The 25,209-nt window shown below is 38.6% G+C and overlaps 1 protein-coding gene and 1 long non-coding RNA gene across 7 annotated transcripts in view; one reads left to right on the top strand and one right to left on the bottom strand.

Moving 5' to 3' along the window:
- The window catches only part of LOC109546269, a 117,859-nt gene that overhangs the window by 79,661 nt on the left and 12,989 nt on the right, over nucleotides 1–25,209 (top strand). For all 6 annotated transcript variants that reach the window (XR_002172749.2, XR_002172748.2, XM_048668460.1 and 3 more), the window contains exons 3-6: nucleotides 13,365–13,601; nucleotides 13,658–13,818; nucleotides 14,592–14,638; nucleotides 18,522–18,667. Coding sequence is in view for 4 of the 6 variants with exons in the window: in XM_048668460.1 (XP_048524417.1) it covers nucleotides 13,365–13,601; nucleotides 13,658–13,818; nucleotides 14,592–14,638; nucleotides 18,522–18,667 (591 nt within the window). In the remaining 2 variants the exon portion in view is untranslated. The remainder of the gene's footprint in view (nucleotides 1–13,364; nucleotides 13,602–13,657; nucleotides 13,819–14,591; nucleotides 14,639–18,521; nucleotides 18,668–25,209) is intronic.
- On the bottom strand, nucleotides 16,747–24,701 carry LOC125505180. Its single transcript, XR_007281975.1, has 3 exons — nucleotides 24,518–24,701; nucleotides 24,318–24,411; nucleotides 16,747–17,083 (listed from the first exon to the last, which is right to left on the bottom strand). It is a non-coding gene; the product is annotated as an uncharacterized LOC125505180 (long non-coding RNA).

The raw sequence follows: 25,209 nt of genomic DNA, 5'->3' as shown, positions 1-25,209 counted from the left end.
TTTCATGGAAATTCAGCCTGATCTTATACCGCGTCCAGACCTAACCAGCAGAGCCTGASCCRAACGATCGATTTTCTGTCGGTGTTTTGACGAAATATCCAATGAGTTACCGCGACTCAGGCTCGTCTCATCAGGCACCATTCTCCAAGATTATTGTCTCAAAAGAGAAAACTAAATTCATATTTTAACACCTTAAATCTTTATTAATTTTCGTGTTTGCAAAAACCTCCTAAAGTCTGCTGGCGAAAGAAGAAAACTACTTAGAAATAATCATTGGAAGACAAATATCTGCAATTGTTCACACTAGCAGATGCTTCACAGTACACTCTATAGAAGTGGTCCTTATGGCTAGTCAGCTATTTTAATGACAATTTTTAAGTTTTATTTTTAAGTGCTTCTGATTAGACTCGCAAAACAAATTTGAGAAATATTACGGAATGATTGATTTCAAAACGCTGTTCGTAAAAACTGCAACGTATTGGATTTAATTCGGGCCCTATCAGGCTCATCATTTTTATAAGTTAGGGAGCTCTTTCAGTGATAAAAAGAATCTTCTAGCTGGACTGTTCGTATTTCAAGAACATTTAACACCCGAACATTATGTATCCGTATAAGCTTAAGCATTAAATGGCTGTTTAACCAAATACAATCCTGTAGTGTCAAGTGAGGTAATGGAAGTTTCGCAGATTTGAAAAGAACTAAATTAAAACATGGTATGGCAATAAACCAAAAACTTTCCAGGCGTTATCAGCGAAGGAGCCGGGATCCTTGCCGGAGTCGCTTCAGTGAGAAATTACCGACTACAAATCAAGTCGAGAGGAAAAACAGAACGCAGTTAGGACAGACGACTTTTCTAATGAATAAGAAAATACCTTAGGCGAGATTAACTGGGAAGTTTCCTTCGGCTTGCATGCTAAACTAGTTAGTTAATGCACTGTTGCCATAAGGATCGTTTTTCTCCCAAAAAACGCACCCCTTAGCTAATCAACTAGCAAGTTGTTACGCGTAAATGCTTTGAATTACTTCAATGCCGATGGTGATTATTGTTGTGCATTTGGAATGTCTGGAGTGGCTGCCGTAGAGGAACAAAAGCAGGCCTGAATAACTTAAATTTTCATTTTTCATTCACAAAGGAAGAGCTAGGTGTTAATTTACTTAAGTGAGTGAGTAAAAAGATGCTGATGCAAAAAAACAATGTAGGTGTTAAGAACTTTCATAGCACAAAAGCAAGATTAAACCGTGAATTGGAGATTTGCAATGGAAATTTTGTTTACCAGCAAAATCCTTCTGAATTTCGCCTGTTTTAAAGCGATTATTTTTGAGCGCAAACCGGAATTTAATGAACGAAATAGACTATCTCGACAAAAGCTATCTATAGCGGATTAAGTTCGAAAACGGATTAAGATATTTGCATTTCGGTCTGGATTATCTTGGTATTGCTGAAAATCTTATTATTTTTTTCCGTATATTCAGCTGATTTGTTAAGAAAGCCGCAATTTGCTTACTTGGCGATTCATTTTTTCATTTGCATTTGAAATTGAAGCCTCAACTGCCCAAACTCATCAAGCTTGTTCATTAATTCCCGCAATTTTCTCTGGAATTTTCTCGAAAAGTCCTTCATTTGCATGGAACTTTTGCAAGCAAGATATAAAACATGTCCACGGCGGCAGATAAAGATCTGCATACGCTGAAGGGGTCCTTAGGGATGTTATTATATCGCATTTGTCAGGGATGGTGCGCCATTAAATTATAGCGAACAAGTACATTAACCCTCCCACAGAGCCTCGGGACTTTATTTGGATCTTATTAATGGAAACAGGCTTGATGCTTTGCATTTTTATGAAGACTGCTCATTAGAAGAGTCATTCGAAATCGAATCAAACGGCAAAAGCTGCAGCTTTTATTGCGCTTTGTGGCGGTATGCAAATGAATGTCCAGCGATAAAAAGGGCCGGCATTTGCAGATAACTATCTCCCTAAGCCAATGGCGTCATCAATGTCCCTTGAGATGTTATTAGGACAGTTAGAGTAGCCGCCTTTAAGCTCTTATCGCTGACCGTCCCTTATTTTTTATGACTTTTCATCGAGCAGGAGGTGTCGATATAGTCACTTTCAAGTGCCGATTTCTAGGAGATCTATTCTGTTATGAAAGTATTTGGTTTGCTTTGTATATTTCTGCGTTATCCAGTTTTTATAATATTATGAAAAATTTTCATGTGTTCCGTCCCGTTTTTACTCATATTTCGAAAGCAAAAGGAGCCAGAGGGCTCATCTTTACATCATTACAGAGAGAACTAAATGGCCTTTTTAGGTAGTGAACCATCAATAAGGAAATGTTGCCAGTTTTCTCAAAAAAGTCTTGCTTTCAAGAAGTTTTAGATTTGCGTGTTTTCTTTTTGAGTTGCAAAATTGACTCAAACACGACGTTGCGTTTTTGGCAGTTTCTCAGACCCCATTTGTGCCACAGAATTCGTTTTGGCATCGTTGGATAGATAATTGAAAATTCGATTTAGTCATAACCACATGAGTGAGGAAATTCGAGTGGTTTTGACCCAGAAAGCGAAATTTCAATATCAGACACTTAGGTGCAAATATTATGAAAAATTTTCCTGTTTTCCGTCCCGTTTTTACTCATTTCTCGAAAGCAAAATGAGCCAGAGGGCTCATCTTTACATCATTACAGAGAGAACTAAATGGCCTTTTTAGGAAGTGAACCATCAATAAGGAAATATTGGCAGTTTTCTCAAAAAAGTATCGGTTTCAAGAAGCTTTAGATTTGCATGTTTTTTTTTTGAGTTGTAAAAGTGACTCAAACACGACGTTGCTTTTTTGGCAGTTTCTCAGGCCCCATTTGTGCCACAGAATTCGTTTTGGCATCGTTGGATAGAGAATTGAAAGTTTTACAATCTTGGTCTTCCAGCAATAGTCTGGTTTTAAATGAGGCGTAAAATTTATTCAATAATAACTATGATAATAATTAAATCAAAAGATGGTAATAACCAATAACACAACAGTAAAATAATATCAAGCCGTTCGCTCTTTGATTTCTGTAAGATCGTCTTACTAATGAAAAAATCTGAAGTTTTTCAATTTTATTTTAATATTTTGTAATTCAAAATTATTGACGCGTACATATTTCTAATACGCTGCACCAACTCGAATGCAAACTGTTCAGCGGTATTTATTTACTGCTTGAGTTTTTACAGTTTTATAGAATGTAGACATATTTTTCTATTAACTTATACTACAATTTGACTGCACAAGTGAATAAATATTAGAACAAACATTATTACAGACTAACCCCGGATTTATGTAATTGTTCAATTTAAGAATTTTCTGATCTCTTGCAGTTGTTTCGTATCTGCCCTCGTTTTCGAGTTATTTGCACAAATATAAGTCCATGTAGGGTTCCTGGGTGTCCCCCCCATCRGGTCGGGAAGGAAAAYATCTTAAACATAAGCAAGGAAAATTAGCAATTAGCAAAACGAAMTACGCAACACCAAATTAAGTCACTTTAAATGCTCTACTCCTTACGCTACATGCAATAGATATCCACCCTCAGAACGAACCGTTGAGTAGAATTGARAGATTCAGACCCGTCGAGCCTTGAAAGATCCGGCTCAATGGGCCGGCTCTGGTCCGATTGGCCCATCGCTACTCACTTATACGAAAGCCAGATTCATATTGGAAGTACACATGAGATGCAATCCAATTAGCCAATTGGTAGGCGATTCTGCTAGTGTATTTACCCGGTTTAAAAATCAAACAATTTCGATGGAAAACCTCGGCCAGCTAGACCGGCAATATCGCTTCAAAGACCCCGAAAAGGGCGAATTTCATAAACCCCGGGTATTAAAAATTAACATGGCATCCATCGGGTCGTGAAATGCTTTCAGCTCTAATTTCACGCTGGCCTTGCTCTCGAGCATATTTGCTAAAATTGTTTAATGTATCTCAGCTCAATTTTCTTTGTCGGAGGTCTTGCTCTGACCTCTGCCTCTTTACCACATCAGTGCAGTGCGATACTTGGAGGAAGAGTCGAAACATGGTTGACTAAAACATTTGCATAAGACCATCGGCAAAACTTGGATTTTGTGCGTATTTAAGTACCTAGTATAATTTGAATGCAACTAAAATTCACGCAAAACCATCTGAAAAACATAGAATCAGACTATTCATTGACAACTCAGAACACAAATCTGAGTTAGTTGCGACACTGACTTTCCACTGCGTTGTCTTAGGCGTAAAGTAAGGGAGATGCCATAATCAGATTATGGACGGCCGATCGAATTTGGGAAGCGGGCACTTTGAAAATTAAGCGGATATTTTAATTCGAATTTTCCGCGATCACTTCGCAGCTCGTCGTTGCACATTTTCCTTAAGTACTTGCCAATCGAGCCCTTAAAATGAACCCAATTTAAATTCCGGTTATTAATTGGTATCAATTAGGCGAGAATATCTGTCGTTTTTTTTTTTGGGTGAATCAAGATTAATGCCATAGTTTATTTTTTCCGATTCCGTGTGCCGGCAATCCAGATTGATCGAGGCAATTCGGAAAAGTATATTTTTCACGAAGATTGGGAAAACGTTTGTCCCCGGGTGCAACATTGAATTAAGGCCCAAGATTAATGAATTCAGGGTCTTAAGGATCGAGAACTGCTTATCGGGAGATTTTGGACACATTTCGTCCGATTGATGATTGGCTGTATTGAATCGAAATCGCGTTGCACGTGAAACGATATCATTTCCAGAGAAAAATGCTGTTTCGGGCTCTAATAGCACGGTAATTGGGTTCTGGAAAGCGTCAGTTTCTGAAAAATTTCAAGACTAGTAATCGCAAATAGTCCTAAAGTATACTTGATAAAACTCAACAAGTCTCCTCACTGGCAATTCGTTCTCGACCGACAATAAACAGAGAAAAGGGGGAAGTTCGGCAGATTTTTCCGGGGGCAATTTTTCTTTTTTAATAAGTTCCGCTGGAGAGTCAGTCCATAAATTCGCCCGGATTTATTCAAATGTCGCCCGAAGCGGATCCGGAATCGTATTCCGGGGAATGTTTAAATTGGATATGTTTATGTAGCGTCGCCTTTGAACATGAGGCATGCACACCATTCCTTCGCCTTCGTTCAGCTTCTTTCAACCAGATCGCCTATTTGAAACATGTGCAGGCTTAAATATGCCAGCAAATTCACGCGGTCACCTGCGCCTTCATGTGTTCTTCATTCATCAATTTGAGCTGTTGCTTTTTAATTATTCACTGCACCGAGCAGGACACGCGTTGCACTGCAAATCAGCCTGTCAGCTTGCACTTGATGATGGCAGATGGTCACCGACCTGATCAGCTTTTACGGTTAGATGCTCTAAGTCAATATTACACCTTTCAAATATATATTATAATACCACTTATTAATTGCGGATGTTTGCCTCGAAGCAGATACTTAATGGAAGTATGCGCTTTTTTAAACCAGAAATTCTCAACGGCGCATTAACGAAGAAGTTTCGCCATTTCGCGACATCGGTCAAATTTTTGTGTTTATTAGACAATCGCTTGACCAGAAGAACAGAAGGAAAAGTAGTACGCGCACTCAAATATTTAATTTCTTAACAATGGATCCAGTCCGATTTGGTTCCTTATATCGATAACACGTTTTCGATGCGCCATTGTGCACATTCAAAATTTAATAAGGTTGAGTTGCTTATATCCCTTTGTTCGCTTGTAGAAGCATCGCCGCCGTTACATTAAGACCCAGGCAGGCTGCCAGAATAGCTAATTTGCTAATTAAGATATTAGAATTAATTTAATTAAAAATCTCAAGACGAGGACTTTGTTCAGCAGCTAGAAATCTTGAAGCTACCAGAGCGCTTTACCTAAATGAAACTGTTTTGCTTAATGTTGCAGAATGTTGGCTGATGGGATAGAAACCATTTCATATATTTTATATTCCCGGCTAGTATCAGAGTTTGCAGTGTTGCATCGTTTTTGTACGGATGGACAAACGACCGAATTCCATTCTAGTTTCAACCAAGTCGTTGTCTTCGGAAGATAAAATACACCCTGGCGACGTCACCGAATACGGGATCGTCTCGTTGTGGCGTTTTCCTGCTGATTTAATAAGTTTAATACGTTTTGCCATCCCGAGGGATCTAAGCAAGCCAGTCTCGCCGCCGCAAAACTAACCGTCTACGTGATTTCCACTTTTTAAAGTTGAAATTATCCGGAAATAGCCGGACCACAACGCCGAAGCCCCCATACATCCCCTGAAGCTTAAAGAACCGAACAATTTGCCACAAAAGCGCGACTTTTGATTGTGGATTGACACCGGCGACAAATGGGATGAGAATAGAGCGGTTTTAAATAGAATGGCCATTTATAAAGAGCACAGCCAACGCTAATACAGACGTTCGGTTTAGCACCGGATGCGTTACCTAAAATTAACATTGCACTTAAATAGCTGGGAATGGTCATAAAACTGTTACTGAACGTTATTCAAAATAGGCGACTGGTGAGTCGTAAAGCCTCCAACAAGTAGGCGAATATGCCAGAACGGTGCCTAAAATGATAGTGTAAGAATTCTTTATTCTATGTGGCTTCCACACCTGACGAGCCGAGCCTGAGCCGCGACAAATTCCTTTGATGTTTCGTCGAAAAAACGAATTTACCATTATATTAATTCATAGTTTATTTGATGTTCACGGCTTTTGAGCGTAAAAACTTACAGGGTAATTCAAAATTCCTAATTTCTCTGAGGTAGGCCTGGGTAACTCAGTGAATTTTTAGGAGTTGGCGCAGTGCTAAGCAAATGGCTTAGTGCGTCAACCCAACGCACCGGCGCAATAACTCAGTTCCGTTACTCTTTCTTCTAAATGCTAAATTTTCTAAAGTTTCGCTTAAATATTGCTGCCAAATTTGTCGTCAAAAACTAAATAATTTAAATTAATTAAAAAAACGAACAGAATAAGCGAAAATTTATAACAGCTTATTTCGAAGTCTCGTCACCTCATCCCCTGAAGACCGTAGAGTTTATTAAAAAATGTGGTTTTTAAGGTTTGACTGATTTTTTTCGCTTTACTTTCTTCTCAAAAACGCTCTATTTTGCAGAATTTCACTTAAAAATACTGACGATCTGAAGGTCTTTAACGCGAAAAGTTACACGATAAATTTATAGCTTTGTAAAAATATTACTAAAACTTTTTTCAGCCTCGAATCCGAGACAAAAACGAAAATAAATTCCTCTCGTTTTCCCCCGAAAATCATTAAGGTTTTCTCCAATACTGATCACAAAACTAAAGGTTCTTAATCGAAAACGCAAAAAACCATTATTTTCTGATTATTTCCTTCTTTTCTGACAATAATGGGTCTTCAGTCAAAAATGACAAAATTCATTTTGCTAGAAAATTTGCCTTATTCATCGGTTTGCAGGGAACTTTAGAAAACCCTTTTCAGCTTCGAATTTGGCACAAAAACTAAATAATTTTATTCAAATTTGTTACCGAAATTAATTAAGATTTTTAGGTCATTCTAGTTTTAACAAAGTTGGTATTAAGCACTTCTTTCTACGCAAAAATCGCATTACTCTTTAGTTAAAATATTGACAATTTTCAGTTATTTCCTGTAAGAAATTATAAGATATATTTGGAACACTCGCCTTCTTAACCGCATTGCAAAAATGTTTGGAAAACTTTTTACAGCTTTGAATTAGGGAAAAAACCCTAATAATTAATTCTGGGCATTTTTCCAAAAATATTTCCCCGGTACTGAAAAAGCGAAAGTTTATGTGGAAAACTCTTGGAAACTGGGGTTTCTTCACTTTTAGGTCAATATTTCTGAACACCACTGTCACTAAACTGGCAGTAAAATACTGCCAAACTGAATCTTCTATGCGAAAACTTGGAGATCGATTTTACAAGAAAACTCGTCGACTTTCTTTGGACTCACTTCTTCACTCACTGTTGCTGGGAAAATCTAGAGGACTTTTTTTTAGTTGTTTGAACAAAGGAGTAAAACGTTACTCAAAAAAAAATGTTGATGACCTTTTTTTAGATGTGCAAATTCCAGTCTCGGGTCTCGTAAAGCTTTAATAGATGACGTATAACCCATTAACCGATGAGTTATAACTCGTTAACTCAGAGAGCGGCAACAACTCAATAGCGCAACTCAACACAGTGTTACCCAAGGCTACTCTGAGGGTGTTAAACAAGCTTGAGTAAGCAACTATAACTTTGTCAGAAGAATCAGGTCATCAATCAACAAAATTGGTCGTTTTAGTGTCTGCCCAAAGCAGGTAAACTTTATGCATGTTCGACAAGTTCTTAATTTGATTCATCACAGATCGTATAAGAAACTCACATATTCCGCGAACATCCTTCTATAATAAACAGGCTCGCCTGAAATATGCACCGTAACCAATTACAATGTAAAAGTATTATGAAGCCAAAACGAAACTTTGCATGTGCTCAAGTGACCGGTAGATATTATAGAAGCTTGCACATGTTATTTTAGACAAACTGATCTTTATACTGGCGTTGCACTGTAGACTCAAATAACATGGCGTATGGAGAAGAGCGCCGATTCTCTAACCCGTAAAACAGCATATTACAACATTGATGAAAAGGGCAGCTCATTGTATCCCCATCGGGGCGAACTAATTAATTTAAAGAAAAGCAGCCGTTTCGGAGCACGGTGCAGTATAACGAGGCGACACAATGTGACACAAAAACGATCATCTGCATACAAAGAGGGCCCCGCACAATGAAACTATTAACTTGTGTACAAGAACGACGACGACGTCTCTTTTAGCACAATGAAACTGGATCGTTTTGTACCCATATTGCTGCTGTAAAGCTATCGCGTTTTTGAGCTTGTTTAATTATGCAAAATGTGCCCAAAAGCACCATATTAGCTCCGTATCTAACGGTCGATGGACGGCACTAAACTCGTGCTTCCAGCCACTTCCCGCACCAGACAACAAACTAATCATAATATTTCCTGCAGTCCCGTCTAAAAGTCTAAATCACTCAGCCCTGATACCAAGCATATTTCCGCAACCCAGCAAATTAAATTTTCCCCGCATAAATCGTCCAGTTTTGACAATGCGCTTTTTATCTTCCCCTTTCTATTGTATTAAGTTTGAATTATGTGACTCCCCACATAAAACATGCCCTAATTGGTCTTCGACTGCTTGGCTTCTCTAGATGAAGAATCGATCTTTTCGAATTTTTCCAGTCCAACTAGATAAGATGCAACAGTGAATGGGCCAGCAGGAGGTTAGTTGGGTCTTCTGACGGCAGGACGCTGCAAATTGGATAGACAGCTTCTATCGGCGGGAACAGCAAAGAAGCGGCTTTGCAAAGGATTTGGCGTAGAGTTTCAGCCTGTTGTTGGACAAGGCCTCTATACCTACTCAAAGAAAAATGAGAAATCGAACGACATTGCATCAAGTGCATTTTAAGCGCCCGCCAACTCCTTTGGACTAAGAACCTCAATTTTGAATCACTGAATAATATAATTTTTCTTCTTCAAGCCAATTTTTTGTTGCGTCTTCGTTCTTTTGCTTATTGAGACCACCGTGCCATTTATTACTTGATTATACAAGCTGATTTGTTCATTGTTGCTACATTCATTTACCCGAAAAGTGGAAACTGCAGAAATGGAGGGCAAACCGAATGAACCATTCACATAGTTTGAGGGCACGACTGACACGGAAATCAAATTGTCTTGCCGAAAGCAGCAACTAGCTTCCCTACTCACTTTCCTCTTATTTCATTACTCTTTTATCTCTCGTACAAAGCAATATTTTGATTGCCAATTTCCCTTCGTTTCGATAGTTGGTCGATTCTAGAGCAGTTCTCCCATTTTGCCAGGTTTCTATTTCTTACTTTGATGCGATTATGGACTTGCTAAATATTGGCGCAACTCCTTTTTCTGTGCAACTTTGTCCAAGAGCCCCTGAAATGCTTTTCCACCTGCCAGTAGGCACGTGCAGGCCACTTCAACAATCTAACAGATGCAGTACACTTGGATTAAAAAAAAGAACCAAAATGAAGTGAAATTATGCCCGAGAGAAACCATAGAACCTTTTTATATATGGAAAATTTGGAGACAGCATGCCCGAATGCAAACAGCCTCAAGTTACATGCAAAGAAGTTTGAATGCGGAAACCGAAAACTCTTACATGACATCGTGCAGTTACGTAAAAAAATGAATAAAAATTAGGCGCAACGTCGGCTCCACTTGTGAGGTCAAATGGGGTTAAGCCTTCCACTTGAGACGGTGTGTGGAGAGGCAAATTCGAGGCAAAACGCCTAGATTTTTCCCTGGCCTTGTTTTCTATTAATTGTCGATTCGGTGAAGGAAAATTCTGCGGAGCGACCAAACTGGTTGGACCAATTAGAAATTCAAATTTCATAAACGTAAAAGCCGAAAACTAAGCCGGGAGAGGGCGTCTAAAATCAACACGAATCCCAACTTGGGTTGCTGCAATCTCTGCAGAGGATTATGTTGAAAGCCACATTCTAATGGATTCTGCCCAGATTTGAATTATCTAAACTAATTTCGGGGATTTAGTTGCACGGTCAGAATGGAGACATTTCAACGACAATATCGGCTACCAGCAGCTTTTTTCGACATGGTAAAACACCAGCAGATTGCTGATAGTGAAATTCACTTTATTCCTCACGGAGGTGCAAATTCCCACCTCTTTTGAAATGGAAATTTCGCAGTTTTGTATGCGAAATATCCGAGTGATTGGAAGTAGCGCAGTTGAGGGCCGGAAAACACTGAAAAATTCAGGTTGGGGAAGCATGCTTTGAATATACGGTGATTTTCAATTATTCCGAGGAAGTTAACGGGCTGTTCCAGGTTCTTTGAATGGTTAATACGCAATAGAAAAGTGTTGTTTTCACTGTTTTCGCCGAGGAGATTGACAAACAATCGGGTAGCACGTTTACATGATTTTTTAAGGACTGCAGGGTATACCGCTTGACAAATACAGGGTGATTCAAAATTGATTTTCTTTTTCATTTTCAAGGGTCATAGGGGCTGCTTGGAGAGCATAAGAAAATTATTTCCACAGTTCAGTAAAAAATTGACAAATAAATCAGAACATTATGCATTGTTTCTCATGCCCTCTCCATCCAGTGGATTTTCACATGTACTGTGCAAATTCCACATCTTCGTCTAGTGCAGTATTAGTTTCAATATCAAGTCGGGTTTCAATTGAATTCGTCGTTAAATTCCCCTGCAGTGCAATATCATGGCGATCAAGTTGCTGTGTGACCAAAATGACACTTGATGTTGTTAATGGATAGCAAAAGTTGCCCATTATCAAGACGAGATCGCGCACGCAAACGGCTATTTAATGTCGAATTCCCAATGAGAAAATTCCGCTCAAACAAACTAAACTTCCTAATTGATTTTGGACTTATTTTGTAGCCTAATTGGACTGTCCTATCGATTTGCTTGATCAACATGCCTTTTTCGCCGTGACTAATGGGCAATAATTAGACTATGATGTGCAGATTTTCGTTAATATGGCAAGAGCTATGGAAATTTCGAGTTAATTCGGAAATATGGCCGTTGAAACGTATGGTAATTTCAGCGAGCGTATACATTTGCACCAATACGCGAGAGATCAATTAGGACATTTGCATAGCTTAGTTCATACGGGGTGTAACATTGGTATGTTGGCAAAGTTTGCAAAAATACATAATAAAATGCAAACACTCTTCCTGACTTTGGCTGTTTAATTAAAAGACGAAAAACTGCCGCTGCAATTAAATCGTTGAACTTGCAGTGAATCGGCCTACCCGAATTTTCATCGGAACGAAAATATTCTTTAAAAGCAATGTTTTATTTATTTATTTTTCCAATTTGAGCCCTCATTATAAACTGCATGGCTTTGACTCTTCGGGCTTTTAATTATCTTCATTAGCAAATAGTTTACTCTAGTTGGGACATAATTCAAATTAGTCGCGACCGAAACAGTCACTTTCGCGACTGCTAATCCGATTCATTTGCAACTGTTATTACGAAAATGTTTCGTCGAGTTACTTTGTTTTTCTTCAAAAAAATTGAAGATTTCATTTCGTTTCTGGGTCAAGCCGAATTTTACTGTAAGGAGTAGGTTTCAAGTTTTGCGTCTCGCTACTGGACACTGAAAGTGCTTCTCAACATGTGCGCCAAAAACACTCAAAATTTTTCCTTATTTGCCCCCTATTTAGTTAATTACACGTCGGCTTTGTGCAGTGTTGCATAAGCAGGCACCTGCTGCTGCTCACAGCGTTTCGGATGGAGTTCTGGAAGTGTGAAGAGCGTGCAGGAAATCGCATTACTCCAATTCGAATTGCCAGTGCGTTTCGAATGCCATCACAAACAAACACCCTTTAATGTGCCAGTTGTAATTTCGGCTTTTCTGGATTTATTGACTCGATTCGTCTGCGCCCTCTCAGGAAAATCCTGCCGGATAAACCGTTGATGAAGCTCAGTCTTAACGGTTTTTAGGGAGTCTGTTTTGTCATTAAAAATTCCGTATTGCCGCCGGTTCCTTTCCGCTTTTCGTCAAAACTTCTTTCAACTCGCTACATGCGCTCCAACTTTTTCGTGACTACAATGGATTCGTAAACGGGTCGAATCAAAAATGTATGAGCAACTGATGGCAATTTAGATAGCTGTATCTGGTATAATTGCTGTTTTTCCTCACCTTTATGTGTTTCTTGCGGCTGTAAAAACTTCTTAAAGACTCTGGTGTTATCTTTGAGATTCCTATTAAAAGTCTCAGAGGCCCGTTCACTGTGGTTTCGTCGAGGGGAGAAAATCGCTATTGGAACAAACTTTTTAAACGTTTTTCAGTCGACCGTTTCCGTGGCCTCGTCAGGTAAATTGAATTAAGCTAGAAACATAATTAAATGTCGGGACCCTGGCAAACTCTTCTCATTTTCCACAAATGGAAATCGATATTCGGGCATTAAAATAAAATACCATAAAACTAGACAAAAACCGATTCGAAATTGCCGTTTCAAGTTGGCGAGCGATTGTACAAAGGGCCAAAAGGAAAATCCCATTTGAAAAATATTATTTTATTCCATCGGACTGAAAAAGGCGATTAAAAATAATCGGTAAAGCTCTTTGAGAATTATCTTTCCGCTTTTCGTGTCGATTTTCAAGCAGGATAAAGTGGGTCGCGGTTTTTTTCCTGCCACTGACTCTATCAGCATGTTTTCTTGTTTCATAACGAGCGACTACAGCAGGTTTTAATTGAAACTGAGCTTTGTCTTCAAGTCAAGAAGTCTGTTGTTTTCAAGAGCTCTCAAAGAATAGAACTCTGTTCCTTGCAAGATTTTTGCCTAAAAAAACAATTGCTCTTTCAGGAGGGTGAACGAGGCTACCTGGAAGGTTTAGCGTCCCGATATGCTGATCTCTTTTCCACTCATTACGGCGACGTTTTCGGCCACCTTGAGGATCTGCGCAAAGCTGAAGTGGCCGAAACGTCGCCCAAAGAGCGCATCCAGCCGATTCTGGAAAACAACAGCATCATTTGCAATAACATCAGCCCCGGCATGACCGCCTCTCATAGCCAGCCTATTTACGTTCCTGGGAAATATTTGGTAAGGCTTTAGTTAGTAGATGTTTCGAGCATATGTGTTTTATTGGCATTTTCCAGCCCTCAAGTTGCCTGTCCCACAAAGACGAAGACGAAATCTACGGATTTGCTGGCACAGTATTCAAGCCCACCCAAATCGCGATTCCTCAGCAACCGCAAAGAATAATCGGCGCCCACATGACACAGCCGTTGCTATCCCAGCAACAGCACAATTACCAAACGTAAGTCGTCGTCCATTGAAAAATAAGGAAATTAATCCAATTCAAATCGCTTTCAAAACTCAAGTGATATTCGATTCCGATCCAACTATCTGGTATTTGCCGAAGGATCGACCAGAAGCGAAAAACAGGGCGCTTGACTCTGACCGAGAAGTAAAGTTTCCCATTATCGGATTCGAGAGTTTTCCCAACTTTGTTTACAGTGGCTAAAAGTATTTGAACGGTCACAATTCCTGCTCGAAGAAGTTGAAAAATCAGATTGAAAAACGACGACTTTTCCAGAAACTTATTGTTCGATAGCGGGTACGGTTTCGCAGGTTTTTTCACTAAATTACACATAAATCCTATTTCTGCTGATTTGGTGTTTTTTCCACGAGAGTTGCAAAAAATAGCAAAAACATGCACTATCCAGTCAGGGCAAAGGCTTGCTCTACTCGTGAGCTTTGGAAAGGAAATTTTTGGATATGTTTTCACTTAAAACTCGGCGGTTTTGAATCGAATGGAAAGTTAAATAAAATAAAACATAACTAAACAAAATAAATAGGGCCGAGAGTGCAGAAATTGAAGCCAATAAAATACATCGATCGAATATCTCAATAAAGCCCAAATCGCTTCATTATTCGCCCGGATTTATGGTTCGGCATTATTCGGTTTGAACGTTATCGTATTTAAATATTTGAGTAGTGCCTTTCTGGGGGAAAAATAAGGAACAAAGACCCAGCCGTTTTATGAATTTCAATAACGAAATATTAATTGGGTTTTGTGTCTGTTTCTAGGTGCTTGAGTCCAAGATCCGCCTACTTTTACGAGTTTCCACCAAACGGTAAGTTCCAACTTATTTCTGCTGTTTATAATAAGAGATGAAATCGTAAAGCCTTTCGCTTCCATTGTTTGAAAAAATCATAATTTTTCAGCTTTTAACCCGTCATCGACAGGAATTTAATCCATTTTTAGGCCAATTTTAGCTTACAACTTCACAGGTGTGTTCGCTTCGGCTGCAAACGTCCTTCTGAAAATGTTAGAAAATCTCCAATTTTCCAACTATAATTTAATTGTGCAGGTTACATACATATGTGTGTTTAAGAGTTTAATGTGAATTTCTCATGTCCTTAAATTTTTTCAGCTTGGGTAAATGTGCGTTTTTCTTCTATAGGGTTCCAAGGGCTCCGATCGACTTTTCACCTTTGTCAGCACGCGATCGGCTTAGGGCTGTGCGATTAGTGATTAATAGTCCCACTTTGGAATGTTTATGGACCCGTGAAATATCCCGTGCATATAATCCCCTAAAGCGATATCCATCACAGTGATAGTGGGTGGGGATTATGGGGTTATGGAGAAACAAAGAAAACGACTTTGAAAAAATAGTTCAAAAAGGCCCTAAATTCCTTGCCAAACAAGTGGCAAATTTTTCAAATATAAAGCAATTTAGCTAGTTGAACGGTAGTATCGATGCCGGCGATGAAAACAGTACGTATTTCATGGAAGAAAGGAATTCGGTCTAAAGTCTTCGGATTTATCGTCGGAAAATATTTGTTTAGGCCACAATACACGCGGTTATGGAAATTCAGCCTTGTGTGGCTGCTAAATTGTTTTTTAAAGGTAAACAGATGTCTTTTCCGTGTTTTATGGCGGAGTTTCGGGTTTTATTGGGGCAACGGGGATTTAATTTTGTTTGCCAGTCACGGGTTAAATTCAAATTTGGCGACAGCGCTGAGTAGTGCGTTCAAAAAACGGGCTTCTTCATAAAATCATTTCCCAGTCTAGACAAACATTTAATATCTCTTCTAATCATGCAAAGTTTTCAACTGACAATAGACCCAACTTTGAACTCTGTTTATTGAACAGAAAGCCCCTTCAACTACATACTTAATCTCTTATATTGTCTCCACTCTGTAAAGAGTGTTATTGCTAGCTCGCTCTCAATTAAATGAGCCTCCATATAACTCTATCGTCAACCAGGAGCGCAAAAATTAATTATTTCTTTCCGGAGCCGTCGTCCCGGACTAAATTAAGCGTATCTCTGACAAGGCTTTCTCGATTTATGGCACAATTTTAGGGGGTGTAAAGTGAAGCCATAAAAGTTGCCTTTAGAGCTAGATTAATGTCTGTCTTCGGGCTGTATATTTTTCATAGCGGTTTTGTGTTAAAATGTTTTTGGACATCGGCTTTGAGCGGCTTCTGTTACTCCACCACCTTAACCCACTTTCTGACGGTTTGAAAGAAACAAACTAGCACCTCTTTGATGATTCTAAACGCTTTCAGCTGCTAGAAGTTGCGTTATGCATCATCGTCTGTACCGCTGTAAAAAAGCAATTAACGAATATGTGTATGTATGTACAAAAGTGCAGACGCGGCGACAATTTAAACCATGCCGAGTTTTTGCCGCCCTTTTATCATTTCCCCGGCCCATGGGCGTATCTACCGAAAATCAATTTTCTCTCGTGACATTCAGTGTTTTATTCGTTTTAATAACTCCTGCTGCTTTATTTGGTAATTAGTCCAATTTTAGCTTTTAAGCGCTCCTCCTCTTTAGCAACAGCAACATTTTTGATATGCAATGACAATAATCTTTGATATTCCAATGTTCATTAGCACACTTTCATGGCAGAAATATGTGCTTTACAACAATGATTCATTAAAAAACAAAAAGTCCCGTGCTGCACCTGTGGCTTCACTGATTCAGGCAGAGTAAACTGCTCGAAATTCCCCAAATATCATTTTCAACCTTATCAGTTCGGCAATAAATTACACATGTAGGTTTTCCCTATATTGCCTCAGGGACTCAAAGTTTTCCATAGGCAGCTATGTTTTATTTTCAACTGCAAAGTTCAATAATAGTTCATTAATAATGCACAGTTTTACTCGCATAAAGTTTAGCGAGTTTTAGGCAAACATTTCAAGCGCCCTGGCCAGCACGTTCTCCCGATTTAGCCTCGCTTAATTTATGATTAAATAAAACAAATTCAAGTTACTACTTTAAAGAAAAGGCATTAAATATCACTTTAAATAATGCAGCTTTGGATTATCGATCCATTCATTTTATTGGAGTTTTGGTTCATCTAAGAAGCATTGGACAGACATAATTTTTTTTGAAATGTGGCTGTTCTTGTGTTAGTGGACATTTCGCGCACTTCTCGATTTTCCCCGGCACTGGAAAATCCGGAAATCCACTACAGGTTGAAACGCGGAGACTCCGTATCTCGAACAATGGCACAGAAAGCAACGTGTGTCGCCTTGTCGAACCGAAAAAATCGGCTTCCCGCTTTTCCTGAAAGGTCGTTGAACGTGTAGACGAAAACATTGACAACTAGATGGGTGCAGATTTCCTAATAGAAACTTCGCCACTATGAGAAAAGCACGGACATTTCATGGACTTTCCTTTGCGGAAGCGGATATAAAACTGCATCTTCCACGAAAATCTAACCCTAACGTATGTATCACCATATTAAGTAGTTCACTTAGTTAACGAAACACTTTCTTGAATAGCTTCTCCAGGCGTAATGCCGGGTTTCTCTCCAAGAACACTTAACTCTCGGCGAAAGTTTCACAATGGGAATATTAGTCGGTGCATGTGAAATTAGTGATATTCGCTTTAGTTTGTCAAGCCATAATGTTAATATGACGAAGTTTAACGCTTTAAACTCCTGGGGAAATCACTGGCTGGTTGTAAAGACGGCCATTTAAAATGCACCTCTATCGCAATCCCACTCAAACCGCCAACTCCCGACTTTTTAACTCTGTCAACATAGACTACATGTTTCGATTCAGGTTCAAAATAGACTCTGCAAGCACTAATCGTATTATCTGGATAAATCGCTTTCGGAATCCGAGTTTATCGCAAAGTATCTGACTCCTTCCTTCTAACTAGCGCCATAATTGTGTTAAAGCGTTCTTGTACTTCGGTAACTTAAACTTGTCTAACTTTGTCTAACTCAACTTGCCAGTATTGATCTTTCATTTGCTTTGTAGATAGTTGAACATCAGACTTCCCGTATAATTTGGCAATAAGCAATTTAATGAAATCGGGCCTTGGGTGCTTGAGGAAATGAATAGCAGCTTTTATACATATAGGATCGTTTCTCGCAGCAAAAACAATTGTCGCTTTGGATGTGCTGTTAAACGTGCACAAAGCTTGATAATTTCGCCCTTTAAACTCCAAAGTATCGATAGAATTTAAAGTCCCGAGATTAAATCCAAATAATCCTGGGAATATAAACAGCAATTTCATTGCGCTTTATGCCCAATAACTTTCTGTTTGTCCCGTATAATATTAAGTAAACATCGACCTACGTAGACGGTGCCATAAAAACCTACACCTTGAGAAAACCGCTTCTTTGATAAATAATTCAATATTATTTTACTTCCTATATCGCTGAATTTTCCGGCGTTGCGATCAATGATTCCGCTTTCCGATAGAGTTTTACCTTTCCGATTGCCATTTAGTGAGGTAATTTTATACGAACGAGTTTTTCAACTTGAAAAGTTAAATCTTAATCATTTCTGTGGTTTTTCAAATTCCCCATCCAGACGCTGCAAAAGCGCGGTTAGAATTTCCATTAGCAACATTGCTGTTGGGTTTGGAATGAAGAAATACAAGAAAACCAATTCTAGCTGAAAAATTCTCATTTTAACCAATAACTATTTGCAATTGGTTGTATTTAACAGTCTAGAAAACTGATGAAAGTACAGGGTGAATGTTGTTTCAGAACACGGCTATGCGAATACAACGAAGAAGAAAAATACCTTTTCTCGGATCCAGAGGATATTCAAAACATCACATAGAAAAGAAAAGCATGGCGGTAGTTCTCCGAGGCATGGTCGGGCCACAACCACCAAAGGGCTGCCACAAAGGGTAAGTTTTCCAGACTGTGTACTCAAAAAACCTCCGGATGTGACCAAAAACCAATTTCTTGGGTAAACTTCAGATCACTAATTCGTTTCTTTCACTATTCCATCCCACTTAATCTAAACGATGACTATTATCGCCGACGAAATGAAATAAAGGGCACGCGGCTATTGATGTGGCATCAGATGGGCTATTTCGGACCATTTCCCCCCCATTTTCCGGGCTTTTCAGGGAAATTACCGAACATTAACGATAATTTTCCCGAGTGAGACGATTTTCTTCCGAAGAACTTTGGCGGATAAATTAAGCGAGCGAAATCCCACCCTTTCCAAAGTGTAAATGGAACTTATTTGCATCGCCTAACAACATGCTATGACTGTGTTATTATAAAGTCAGGCACGGACTTGATTCTTCAAAGATTGGAAAAATCACGAGCTTTCGGTTATAGTCAAGGTAAATTCGTCAATGAGCCTGCAACATTATGGAAGCTTTCTAATAATGCTGATAATTGTCTTCAGAAAAAAACGTCTGCGTCAATTACCAAGCTTTGGAAAATATGTTTTTCCTTTTCCTGGGTTTAACTCGTTTGTTTCGTTTTGTGCAAAGAAACACTGAACAAACGACATACACCCTGAAAAAAAAACTCTCTCAGAAGTTTTTTTTGCTGAAGACCACAACAGATCAATTTCCAATATTTTCAACTTCTTACTGAAAATACATTCTGAAGTTACCTGTAAGACTTGAAACTTTCAGAATTGTCTCATGTTCTCTTGTGAATTTCTACTATCAAAATTGAGTTGTTGTTGTTGCTTTTAACCGAAATGTTGGAAACTTTTCGATCGAAAATATCATCAGGGTCAGGCTGTATTGGACCCAAAAAAACTTCTGAGTGAATTACCGAGCTTTCGGAAAATTAAATTCTTTCTTCTGCGTATAACTCGTGCGTTTCGTGTTAGTGTGAAGAAAGCGAACAAACGGTTTAAACCTTGAAGAAGAAATTACATTTTCCGAAAACTTGGAAGAAGTTTTCCAGAAGAAAGAAGCAATCCACCTTTAACGGAGTTTCTAATGAAATTCTATGCCGCGCTTTGTTTGTCTGATCCAACAACCATCCCGAACGCAACACCCGGTACATATAACATATAAAAGAACCTTGGCAAGTAAATATTTAAACTCAATATTGTAAAAATTCGTCCCTGTGCTCTGTACAGCCGAATCCAGGCCGCAATATCAGTTCAACACTCTAGTTCTATTCTATTCCATTCTGTAGACATAGTGTGCGGTGTGGGGGGCGGTGGAGGGAGGGATGGGCAATAAAAGTAAATCTTTTTCAGAAGCTCGCTCCGCAAGTTTGGCTATTTAGGGAATTTAACTATGCAAAATGACGGTTGCGAAAGAGGGGCCCTTTTAAAGGCCCTTTGGCTTGTTTATGGGCAGCTTTGCCGCAAAATGGTCCAGAAAATTCCGCCGGAATTTCCTCGAGGCGCTTTGTTACACTGTTTGTTCTTGCTTGCAAGATTGTTTGTGTGTTATTGGTTTATGTGTTGTATGGGTAAAATGCAAGCGGTGATCGTCCGATGATTTTTCGTGGCTGGTAAACGCCAAAGCGACCAAATGAGTTTATATTACTCCATTACAACCATATCGGTGGCAAGTTTTTTCTGTTAATACCAGCATCGTTCGCAAATTAATAGCAGAAAACCGATACATTTCAGCCGGAAAAAAGAGTTATTTTAACATTGACGACAAAATTCGCTTGAATGCGAATTCTGATTTATCAATTTTGATCACAAATATTTGGCTGTGTAGCTTTTTAATCAAAAAATTAAAAAATCTGTCGACTTTTTAAAATAACGCCTTATAGGTCCTTATGGAATAGTTGGGCTTTTGGAGTTTGGCACGAAAAAATATTTACGCAAATGAAGAACTTTACAAATGACAAATTCATAATGACTTTTAATATTTAACCAGAAACCCAACAAAATCCCTAAAATTTCGCATCGGTTATTAATACTAATTATAGCCGATATTGAAAACTCATTACGCAGGCAAAAACTGTGTAATTTATTCGGAAAGGCTCGCGAGCGCTTTGATGTTGACATTAAAGCTGATATTATTTTATATTAAAATTGAAAATCGAACCGGTCGAAAAACGAAAAATTAGATTTGGATTCGACATAATGCCGGTAGCAGTGAATGGACTGGGTTAAAACTTCAACCCATGGACCTGCAACCATTAAAGTAGAACCCAGTGGAATGGAAATTAATTTGATAAACTCCGGGCAACACACAGAAATAATTAAAAGAATAAAGGCTGGGATTTAATCAGCTTTATAAAGAGACTGCAAACAGGCAAAGAGAAGACAAACAAGTAAACAGCGGTGGTGGTGGCGCGAATTCCATTTTATGCAAAAATTAGCCTGCTTAGAACTCCCTGTAGTTTAGCGCTCGTCTATTTGTATTTCACGTACGATAATTCCCAAATATAACTCACTACTAGGAACAAAAACAACCCTCCACATCGGCAATAAAACATGCAAATTTTCGTCTATTTGCCCCTTCGCGCTCGAACGACTCGGAAAATTTGCACCCCCCGGTTTTACTGCCGAGTTTTTTCCTTAAATTCCAGTAGTTGTTTGTCTCCTGAATGCCCTTTTTGCCCTTTCTTTTTATTAGATCCAATAAATAGCTGAGGGTCGGCGACTCGCATCTTGGTTAAGTTAACCGGATTAATTTTTGCTGTCCAAAAAATATCTAAGCCAATCTGCTATTAAGCCAAATACATTTTTGAAGAAGACTTGAACAATTTTGTGAGTTGCAGACAGGACTGAAAAAGCTTTGAAACTAAAAATTTTTAAATTCAGTTTTACCTTCTAAGGTCACTTTTCAGCTACTTGTTCGGGCAAAACATTTTTAAATATTGTCTCGTCCAAAAGCTGGTTTGGAACTGGATCAAAACTACCTTTTCCTCAAAAAAGGGCCATTTTCCTACACTTTACTCAAGGCCATTTTTTATACAAAAATAGCTTCGATAAACACCTGAATATCTGATATTTTTTCTAAACAAAAATAGTTCCAATCGAGGTCCAAATCCCCCCGCTATCAGGACAGACAATATTTGGAAAATCTTCTACCTGAACGACTTGCTGAAAAGTGAGCTTAGAGGCCAAAACGCGAACAAAAATAACGAAAATTCGGGAATAAAATGTAAATTCTGAAAATGTTGTGAAACATAAATGCGAGAATTGGCTGGTGAAACGTAATTTTGTAATTTTCGAGGACTGTCCGCAGCAAAACAATTGGATTAACCTCAGCAGCGCCATGGACACGGTTTTGACAAAAAGATGGAAATTATACAGTATTTTCAGATTAATTGGTTTTGGTTTTTAGCAATTAAAGCTTCATGTTCCTGTTGAAATGCGTGTTTCTATACCTAATCAACGTAATCTATTATTAACGCGTTGGAAATAAGTCCTCAAAAAGAACTCGGAGAACAAGGCACACTTTAGCGCCAGGAGGTTTTTCCGGTTCGTTTTATTTTTTCGCTGGGAATCCGACTAAAAGCATAAAATTGCACCGTTCGCTGCATTTCGGCTGTCGATCTTTTTTTCATGTTTTACCTTAGTTTTAATGAATCCGCACCTTTAGCACGTAACGAGTGAGCTGTCGAGGACCGCCGAAATCGTGATTAAAACTTCTTTTGCAAAGGGACTCATTTCGGTAATAGCGAAGACTTTTAACGCGACCTGGCTCCTTTACTCTAAACCGTGGCCCGGATTTTATCAAAAAAATGTACAAAAAAGCCGAAGCGCGATCTGGGAGCAAAGAAGTTCATAGAGAACGGTAAATTAAAGATGAATTTCGTGATTTCCCTAATAGAAAATGAAATTACTTTGCTTTGAAGACATAAGTGAAATGAACTTGAAGATTTGAATTCAATGCTCATTGAACTGAAATTGGATAATTGAATGCAAGCAACTCACTTTAGGCTTATTCAGCAATTTTTCCAAGACAGCAACTTTCCATTACCGATAACCCTGCAAATCCTCCACTTTTACCGTATGCTTGCAGCTCTATAAATGCATACGGTCCAAGTAACGGCTTCTAAAGCACTAGAGATCGGAAATGTGGCTCTATTGTCAAAAAATGCCTTTATCTAAAGTCGTTTGAAGCATGCACGACAGCGCAGAATGGAAAAAAGAAACCTAAAGCTTTGCATTTTAATTTGCAAACTTTTCGGCGATTGCCTACCACTGAGCCTCTGGCATTATTTACCGTCCCTATTGTTTCATTTCGTAAAAAATAACTCATACTCATGCAGATCAGGTTATTGTAACAATTTTTAGATATTTCATGCATGAAAGTGGTTGATACCGCAAGCAGCTCTTCTTTTCCCAGCCAAATTCCTCAACGCTCCAATTTCAAACTGTGCGGTAGCGAAGCTCTAAGCTCATTTTAAAATTTCCAACATTTTTACGACGCTCCGTCAACTTGAAAGCCATGGAAATAAGGGTTAAGTGTCAATCACTTCCCCAACAAATGGCTTAAACGTCTCAAGAATATTGCGTGTTTTGCCGGATAAACTCGATGGTTTACGGATCGGAAATATTCCTCGAACAAGGACGCTTTGCTGGGCTGAGAACAGGAAAACGAGTAGTGGGCAGCAGCTTGACGAAAATACGGTGATTGAATTTTTTTGACCAAAGCAGCAAATTCATTTGCTTGAGTTTGCTCGGGCTTTTTTGGGGAAAATTGATGGAAAAATTGGCAATTTTTGATAATGGAAAATTGCGGTTGACAAATAACGCACGGTTTTTAATTGCCAATCGACTGCTGCGTATGTACAGGGTGATTCAGACATATAGGATCAAATTTCTAGAGATTGTCCGTGGTTAAATGCCTTCTATTGTTGCACTCAACAGACCGTATAAGATTGTATGAAACAATTTCGTAATCAATAACAGATGCTTAGAGGAAGGCCGCCAACAGAATGGGAATAGCAGAAGTAATTTTATTATTTAAGAAGGGCGAGAACAAAGACATTTAAAACTACCGTCCGATAACTCTTACCTATCTTACTTATCAAAAATATACAAACTATTCGCAAAAATATTAACCAACAGACTAACACTTAACTTTGATCTGGACCAACCAGTGCAACAGGCAGGCGTTCGAGGGGTTTTGACACTTCTTATAGAAAAGACCAACGAATATAACGTCTTTATAGACAGGTTTTGTGGTAAAAGCTAAATCCAAAAATATGTTTTTACAAACATTCTATAAAACAGTGAAAACTCAAATACGTAGTAAATAAATACTGCTGCACAGAACACTTTAATTAGTATCTGGTCAATATCCCTTGATGTGTAAACGCTAAAATTCTTCAATCCTTGCGAAGAATAATTATTAGTTGGAGCACTGCATGGAAATATAGTCAATCTTTTAACTTTATAATAATTATTTTTACTATTAAATTAATTTTATTTAATTTTACGCTTTATTTAAAGGCAAGTCTTGCAAACCCCTTGCTGCAGGGACCACGACTTTACGTAGGTACAAGAACAAGAGAAAATTTGCACTTTTTTTCCAAAATTTATGCGGTTTTTGCAAAATCCTCATCCTCAAGAGTTATACACATAAATTATGCTAATCCTACCTTGAGTTGCAGCAGTTAGTAGTCTGGTGATCCGGATTTCCATCGTGAGTTTTGTCTGCGTAAAGAAAGCCGCCGTCTTAAAGTAATTTCATCTCTAAAATGAACAAAATGGCTACTTAGTAAAAAGGTAAATCGGAAACGTCCAACATTAATACATGCAACAGTTTCCCTATCCCTAAACAACTCATATCGAAACGTACCTTAACATGTGTGGAACACTTTTCCGCACAGTTTCTAGCACTTAGTCGACGCGAATTTGGAAACTTTTCGAAAGTTTCTCAAGTTTTTCGAAGGGCTACGCGTACGCGATGTTCCTGCTGAATTCCAAATCGTCTCAATCGGCAACATATTTGACATCGCGACCGGCAGCGGTAAATCATTTTTTTAACATTACCTGCCCTTGAAGCGCTGTACTTTTTCTACTACCATAAGAGAAAACAGGATGACACGACGATAACGCTGTCTAACCCTTGAATATCAAACAAATTGTTTTATATTCAAAGGTGTAGTCTGACGTCACGACGCAGTGCGAAAAATTTACAAAATCTACCTATATTTTTTCAGTTCTACTTAATTTTTGCGTAGAGTTTTTTGTAGGTATTTGGGTTCTGGTTGGTTTTTGTTAGTTTTTGTCTGGAATGTTTAATTGCCTGTTTTTTTTCGAATAATGCAAAGCAGTTAATTCTAGCAAAGCGAAAATTTTAGCAAACTGTTGCAGAATTCCTAGAGCAAATGGCGTGCCCTCTTTTTAATGGAATAATTGCAAACTTTATGAGCGAAAAGTGACCGAAAGCCGCATTTCCCGAAGAAACACCACTAAGAAAAGTTGTTAGCTAAGGAATTTTCTATAAGGCTAGTGTGCTTTAAACTTCAAACCCCAGAGGATGATAGT

This window comes from Dendroctonus ponderosae, unplaced genomic scaffold (genome assembly GCF_020466585.1).
Source record: "Dendroctonus ponderosae isolate FM_Combo_2020 unplaced genomic scaffold, Dpon_F_20191213v2 Dpon_F_20191213_7, whole genome shotgun sequence".
Classification (NCBI taxonomy): Eukaryota; Metazoa; Arthropoda; class Insecta; order Coleoptera; family Curculionidae; genus Dendroctonus; species Dendroctonus ponderosae.
This window is presented reverse-complemented; position numbering and strand designations above follow the sequence as displayed.